At 45.1% G+C, this 7,745-nt stretch overlaps 1 protein-coding gene across 1 annotated transcript; it reads right to left on the minus strand.

The window, feature by feature from the left end:
• Positions 1-3,777: 3,777 nt before the first annotated feature.
• On the minus strand, positions 3,778-7,444 carry LOC117184644 (uncharacterized). Its single transcript, XM_033383186.1, has 2 exons — positions 6,843-7,444; positions 3,778-6,640 (listed from the first exon to the last, which is right to left on the minus strand). The coding sequence occupies exon 2, from the start codon at positions 6,190-6,192 to the stop codon at positions 3,790-3,792; it is 2,403 nt and encodes an 800-aa protein (XP_033239077.1). The 5' UTR covers positions 6,193-6,640; positions 6,843-7,444; the 3' UTR covers positions 3,778-3,789.
• Between the last annotated feature and the right edge of the window lie 301 nt (positions 7,445-7,745).

Raw genomic sequence — 7,745 nt, forward strand, 5'->3', positions numbered from 1 at the left:
ACGTATTCACATCTCCGAAGCCCAATTTGTTCAAGTACCGATTGCGGCGACCATTTGTTACTGGCACATGAACCGGTAGCATACAAATTTACATTTTCAGCATACGATTGTCATATTGACAATCACCCAAAATCAAGTGAATCTACATCAACAGATTCATTTGATTCGTTCATTTGGTGACCCCCGACTTTAGGACACTTAACCGTTCATCTGGATTGTTGTTCCCGATTTGGAACTTGGATTTAGTTGGAAAATCCTACATAATTGGTCAACTTGTCGACCAATTTACACACATACAACATACAACAATCAGAGTTGTGATTTCAAACCTTCGGTGAAGGAAAACTTAATTGGTGTTATTTGGATCTAACTCAACCATCACAGTCAACTTGGCGACTAAGGTTGAATTGGAAACAAGGATTCCAGTGTCATAAATATTTATTGAGAAAGTATCTCAGTAGGACCATCTTCGTGGTTGTGAGTAGAGGCACAACCAGTCATAGTGACAAATAAATTACCTCCATCGGGTCAAAGTATTAAAATAAATAAAATAAAATGGCATCATCAAGCATTAATGTTATGCTAGACAGGCAGCTTGCCACAGGCGAAGAGATTCAGAGCCTGGTACGAAATTATAAAAAGGATTCTGCTGAAAGAAAGCAGAAACCAGAATATTTAAAATCCCGCATTGAGAACCTTATGAATCTCTGGGATATGTTTTCAAAAGAGGAAACTAATATTCAAAAAATAGTTCAAGGCTCAGAATTTGAGCATAATTATTTCGCCAATGACTATTTTAAACAAATAAGAGATTTAGTCATAAAATACAAAGGCGAATTAACCAAACAACTATCTTCAATCGAAATGGAGACAGACGCAGGATCGATAACGTCTTTGGAGGATGAGCATGAAATAGGGCCCATCATGAACAGAATGACGAATGAGACGCGAAAGGACTTCAAACCAATAATCATAATATATTGGGATGAGATAAGAACAATCCACATTCAAATTCACAAAAAATGTACAGACCCTGTAAAAATGGGGTATAACAATAAAAATTACATAGCAGCTGAAGACGCAGTGTTATCAGTCCAAATAATGACGGAATCCGACTCTGTTCAGCAAGTCATCGCTGCTCCTCATGTTAATAACGCATTACCATTGCCAAAGGTTGCCATTCCAAAATTTGATGGAGATTACCTTAAATGGCAACAATTCCATGACATTTTTAAGAAAATGATTCATGAATCATCAGTACCTGTCATACAAAAGATGTGGTATTTGGTTAACAGAAGGAAACTACATTACAGCATGGAATATGTTACAAGATCGTTTTAGTAACAAAAGAGTGCTAAGTAATGCATTGATTCAACGACTATTGGATCAACCTAGCACAACCAACGATGCTAAATCAATTAAAATGTTGCATGATAATGTTAAGGAAACATTAGCAGCATTAAACAACATTGAGATAGAAACAGACAAATGGGACACAATTCTTCTTTGTCTGTTGACGAAAAAATTAGATCGTCAAACTCTTACTATGTATGAGCAATCCATACAAAATACAAAGGAACTACAGCCGTTGAGCGAGTTCATGCAGTTCCTCGAGCAAAGATTCCTAACTCTGGAAGCTATTGGATGGGAAAGGACAAAGAAGCCCATCACATGCGCATCAGCAGGAGCAGAAAATCAATATGACTATTATTTCTGCGAGAAACCTAACCACGCCATCTGTTGTGAAATCCTCGATACGAGCTTTCAATGTTGAGCAGAAATGCTCTGGGGAATCTTTGCGTTTAATAATGTACTACACGATATAGACAATTCGAGATTTATTCATTTATACTTCAATCAACTTAAACTTTAATCGTAATCGCGTATAGAGTACAATGTAATGGGTAATACGGGTTTAAGCGCGGCCGGCTGCAACTGCTAATTGTCGATGTGATTTCGTCGACACGCAAACGAAGACTCTTCTTGGTGATCGGAGACGAGGTTACGCCGCCCTAGCATGAAACAACGCCGTTCTCCGAGTGGGCAATTGCAGTTAGAGCGCTTTCACTCTCTTTGTAGTTTAACCCTTAGAAAACCGTCCATGCCGCCCCCAATACTGGGACCAGTATTAGAAACCAAAGGATGTCACATGTGAATGCTCTGTGAATAAATAAAGTGTTCGTTATGGTACATGTATGGTCGAATGGAGCTAGCAACGGTGGTAGGATTATTCTGAGGTCTGTGGCAACGATAGCCGACATAGCTTAGAGACCGATCGTTTGTATACGCCTGATGCTGTTTTAACAGTGGCGACTCTGACTAAACTGTCAGCTCCAGGGTGAACTTCTATTATCCTTCCCAGTTTCCACTCGTTGGGTGGCAGTCGGTCATCCTTGACAATTACTAGATCGCTGACTTGTAGATTGTCGGTTTCATGTCGCCACTTTGGACGGGCTTGAAGATGTGATAGCCAATCCGAACTCCAACGCTTCCAAAATTGCCGGATCATTTTCTGTCCTTCCAGAAATTGGACTGCGAGTGGAACATCCCTTGTCGTTACACCCGGCGGAGCTAATAATGAATCTCCAATAAGAAAATGTTCCGGGGTGAGGACAGCTAGGTCCTCCGGCTCCGCGCTTAGTGGACATAAAGGCCTGGAATTTAAACAGGCTTCAATTTGTGTTAGAACGGTAGCAAGTTGTTCGTAGGTCATTTTATATCCTGAAAAAGCTCGATAGATATGTGTTTTGACAGACTTTACATTTGCCTCCCAGAGGCCTCCGAAATTAGGACTATGCGGTGGATTAAAATGCCATTGGACGTTTCGTGCCGCTAAAGCAGGTATTACAGTTGTGGGTAGCTCTCGTTTCAAATGTATTTGCCAGGTTTGAAGAGCCCGGTGGGCACCAATGAAGTTCGTGCCGCAGTCGCTATACACGTGTTGACAGTAACCCCGACGCGCGATGAAACGTTGTAGGGCCATGAGAAAGTGTTCGGTGGTTAAGCCCGTGACCGCTTCAAGATGAATTGCCTTTGTAGCCAAACAGATGAAAACTGCGATATAGTTTTGTAGTTTGTGTGTCCACGGAATCTGGATGCTTGAATGCTGCGAACGAGATGAATTAAAGCGTTGCCATAGAAGGTTGCCATAGGTGGTCCTGCAGTGCGCAGTTGGTCCCGGATCCATTTTGCCAGTTTAACTGCCAGCAGCGCACCCGAAAGCTCGACTCGTGGAATTGTGATCGGTTTCGTGGGTGTGACTCGACTGCGTGCAGCTAGCAAATGAGTTTGAATCATTCCGTTTGGTAGCTCTGCACGAATATATGCACATGCTGCATACGCCAGTGATGATCCATCGCAGAAAACATGTAGCTGTAATGACGCAAGCTCGTGGATGTTGACGCGCAGCCATCGTGGTACTTGAATTTGCTCGACATATGGCAAGTTCTGTATGAATCCCTGCCATCTATCAAGCAGTTCGGTTGGCAGCGGTTCATCCCAGTCCAGTTGTGCTAGGCTGCCATCGTTGCGTTTGATGCGGGCCATCCAGGAGTCCTTGAGTATCGCCTTCGCGGTCATGACACAGGGCGTGATGAAACCTAATGGGTCGTACAGTCGGGCGACTGTGGAAAGTAAAGAACGTTTAGTATGCGCGTGACTGATTTCAAAATTTATCTTGAACCCAAAATAGTCTTGATGTGGATGCCAATAGAGGCCGAAGGTTTTAACGGGATCTTGGTATTCAAACTCTAATAGTGTCTTATGAGATAAATGGTCTGGAGGTATGTCTTATAGCAGAGAAGCGTCATTCGCAGACCACTTTCGAAGTTCCATTCCTGCTGATCGTAAGGCTCCGATCAATTGATTTTGAATTTCTAATGCTCCTTCGCGAGTGGAAGCTCCGCTTTGTACGTCATCAACGTATATTTCATGTCGAAGGACCCTTTCCGCGAGTGGGTATCGGTCGCGTTCATCCTGCGCGAGTTGACGTATGACGCGAATGGCTGTGTAAGGAGCTGAAGCGGTTCCAAACGTAACTGTGTTGAGATAATACTCAGCTACTTGGTTGTGTTCGTCATGCCAAAAGATGCGTTGACATTGCGAATCCTCTGCATTCATGTCAATGCATCTATACATCTTCTGAATGTCGGCAGCAAAAACAAAACGATGGAAACGCCAATTCAGGACCACGCCGGCTAGATCGTTTTGGAGCGCTGGTCTAGTGCATAGGACGTCATTGAGCGATTTTCCGTTTGACGTTTTACAGGAGGCGTCATATACTACTCTAACCTTCGTAGTGACACTTTCCTCTTTGAATACTGCGTGATGAGGCAAGGTGCAACATGTGGACTCGATTCCATTCTCCTTGCTAATGATGCAATGCTGCTGCTCCTTGGTTGTTACTTTGGTCACCTGGCCTAGTTGAAAGTACTCATTCATGACTTCCGAATATTTGGCTTGCAGCTCCGGCTGCCTTTGGAATCTTCGTTGAAGCATTTGGAATCGATTCATCGCGATTTGACGTGATTTGCCTAGCACCTGCGAAGGGTCAAACAAACGCTTAAGTGGTAACCGTACCAAATACTTGCCGTTTCGTTGACGGATGTGAGTTCGTTTAAAATGCTCCTCGCACCATCGCTCTTCTGGTGTGAGCTGTTTTGCAGAACCGAGATGCTCCATTTCGAAGAATTTTTGGACGAGATTCTCTAGCCTGTTGTGGTGACATCTAATAGTGACAGCGTGTGAGCGTGTGGAAGTGGCTCGACCAAAGACTATCCAGCCAAGCTGGGTGTGCTGTGCAATTGGTTGGTTCTCCTTTCCTCTGCGGATATCTGAAAGCAGGATCTGTGGGATTACGTCCGCTCCCAGCAGAAGATCAATCCGTTGTGGTTTGTAGAACCCGGGATCGGTGAGTTCTATTCCGTTCAAATGAGGACATTGCTGCAATTTGATGGATTTTGAAGGTAATTGCGATGTAAGCGTTTTAAGTATAAACGCAGTATCAATGGTAGTACAAAACTGCGAAGTACAAGAACTTAATGACAATTCTGTAGTGTAGGTACACCTGTTCTTGGAGGTGGTCCCAACTCCAGCAATTTCTGCCGAAATTGGATGCCGCTTGAGGTTGAGAGCCTGCACTGTGTGCTCTGTAATGAGGGTTCCTTCCGAGCCTGAATCCACTAACGCACGTACCACAGCTGATTGGCCAATGTGGGGGTTGTGGATTGTGACCAGGGCAGTGGCCAGAAGGACAGTGCTGGGTCCGTGATGCGTTGCCGTAGCGGAGACTAGTTGCGCAGAGTGTGTTCTCACAGACGAGTTGGTCGCTGCAGACTGTGGATGACCACTGGAACTAGTGTTGGGAACCCCTGGGAGAGGCTGTGCCGTGCTCTGAGTAGCAAGTGGGGTCCTAGCGTAGAGTTGCGTAGGTGTAGCCCTGCCAGATGAGTCGCTCGTTGAATACTGCCAGGAGTTACCGAAACGAGCGCTGTGGGAGGCTGCGTGAGGCTGTGTTGCCACCTGAGCAGGAGTTGGGAAGTGCAGCAGTGTATGGTGTCTTTGACCACACTGCGTGCAGTTCCTTTTACTGGTACATTTTGAAAGTGCATGGGAACGGCTCAGACAGTTGAGGCATGCCTTTGCATGATCGACGATGGCTTTCCTTGCAAAGCAGTCCTTGGACAAAAGGTCCGGGCAATGCCGAAGATTGTGACTGTCGATACAGTGAGGGCAGCGAGTGTGTTCGGCAACCGCAGTCTTGGCGTGGAAACTGTTGCCCTTGTATGTTACGTTGCCAACTGACACAGGCACAGGGGTCCGCGTCGTGGAGTGGCCTCGATTTTCGAACACATCGATGCTGACGAGACGGTCGTTGAGAAATGATTGTAGCTGAGAAAATGTGGCAAGCTCGGCAGAGCTCCCGAGATGGAGCTCCCAAGCTTGTAGGGTCGGGCTTGGCAGTCTGGAAGTGAGATGATGAGCCATCCAATGCTGAACATCTAGATTCTTGAAAGCATTGAGACAAACCGTCGCAACATTAAGCATATGTTTTATATCAGCAGACTGCTCCTTTGTCAACTGTGGCAAGTCATACAAACCGTTCATATGGTACATAAACTGCAGCCGTTTGTTGTCGTATCGCTTGAGGACGAGACTCCAAGCTGTTGCATAGTTATTTCCCGCATGCGCCATCTGCTGAATATCCTCGTCGCGATCCGAGGGAAGAGCTTGCTTCAGGAAATGAAACCTTTGGACGTCGGACAGTTTCTGGTTGTTATGGATGAGTTGAACAAATGCATCGTGAAATGCCGGCCAATCCACAAACTTGCCTGTAAATGTCGGTACAGGTAGCTTGGGCAATTGCACTGATGATACCGATGGATTTGCTGGCTCTGGATTCTGCTGTACCGGTGATGCTCTTGGACATACATTTTCGTAGGCCTCTGATATGATGCTGAATGCCGTTGTATAGTCTTCATCAAAGCGAAAGGCCACTTCGCTGGACACATAACTATGCGTACTTGGACATCGAAGTATTAGTAAACGTTGATGATTTTGCTCAAATTCACCTAAGAACCGTTGCAAAGTTTGTAAGCGCGTTTGAAAATAAGCTTTTGTTTTCCGATCTGCGCCATCCTTTCTGAAATTACGCACCGTTTGATTAACCCTCGCAATGAGATTTGTCTGAATAACACTGAGATTGTCGATCTCCACCTGAGGATCGGCTTCGAGATCGTGGGACTCGGCTGTTGACATGTTGCTGTTATATGTGTATGTACCTTTCTCACCCTTAGTTGCACTCTCTTTGACCTTGTACCAAATACCCACAACGAAACACTTACTCTGGTACTCGGGAGTGCTTCTCTTTGCTTAAAGCGTAGCTTAAGAGAACTTGCGAGTCGTTGTTGTTGGTGTTGTCCGAGCGGAGAGCAGAACTGTGCTAATGTGAGCGTTGAGTTGAGGCCTTGTGTCTAGAGATGATGTGCAGCAACAGAACGCTCGTTGGTCTCTTGGTTTCTGCTTTGCACGAGAGAGAGGCTGCTGTCTAACCGTCGGCTTGAGTTGCTTTTGTGTGCTGCAGTGAGGCTACTGTCCAGGCGCAGAGCTATCGTCTGGTCTTTTTTGTCCCTGCTTCGTGCGAGAGATAGCGGCTGTTGGATAAACCGTTGGTTTGCGGTGTGTTTGCCGTTTACAGTTGCAGCCGATAAAATATGATTTTATTTGTGCATTTAACTGAACGCGGAACGAGGAAGAATCATATGCGGATAGTACGAATTAAGCGCGGTTCCCCTCATGGGCCACCAAAAATGTTGTGAAATCCTCGATACGAGCTTTTAATGTTGAGCAGAAATGCTCTGGGGAATCTTTGCGTTTAATAATATACTACACGATATAGACAATTCGAGATTTATTCATTTATACTTCAATCAACTTAAACTTTAATCGTAATCGCGTATAGAGTACAATGTAATGGGTAATACGGGTTTAAGCGCGGCCGGCTGCAACTGCTAATTGTCGTTGTGATTTCGTCAACACGCAAACGAAGACTCTTCTTGGTGATCGGAGACGAGGCTACGCCGCCCTAGCATGAAACGACGCCGTTCTCCGAGTGGGCAATTGCAGTTAGAGCGCTCTCACTCTCTTTGTAGTTTAACCCTTAGAAAACCGTCCACCATCTATAAATGCACCCAGTTTTTAAAGAAAACTGCTGCGGATAGATTGAATTGGGTTCAAAAGAACCAACT

This window comes from Drosophila pseudoobscura, chromosome X (genome assembly GCF_009870125.1).
Source record: "Drosophila pseudoobscura strain MV-25-SWS-2005 chromosome X, UCI_Dpse_MV25, whole genome shotgun sequence".
NCBI lineage: Eukaryota > Metazoa > Arthropoda > Insecta > Diptera > Drosophilidae > Drosophila > Drosophila pseudoobscura.

Coding starts and splice junctions, on each gene's coding strand:
- LOC117184644 (XM_033383186.1), bottom strand. CDS start 6,192: ATGGCGCATGCGGGAAATAACTATGCAACAGCTTGGAGTCTCGTCCTC.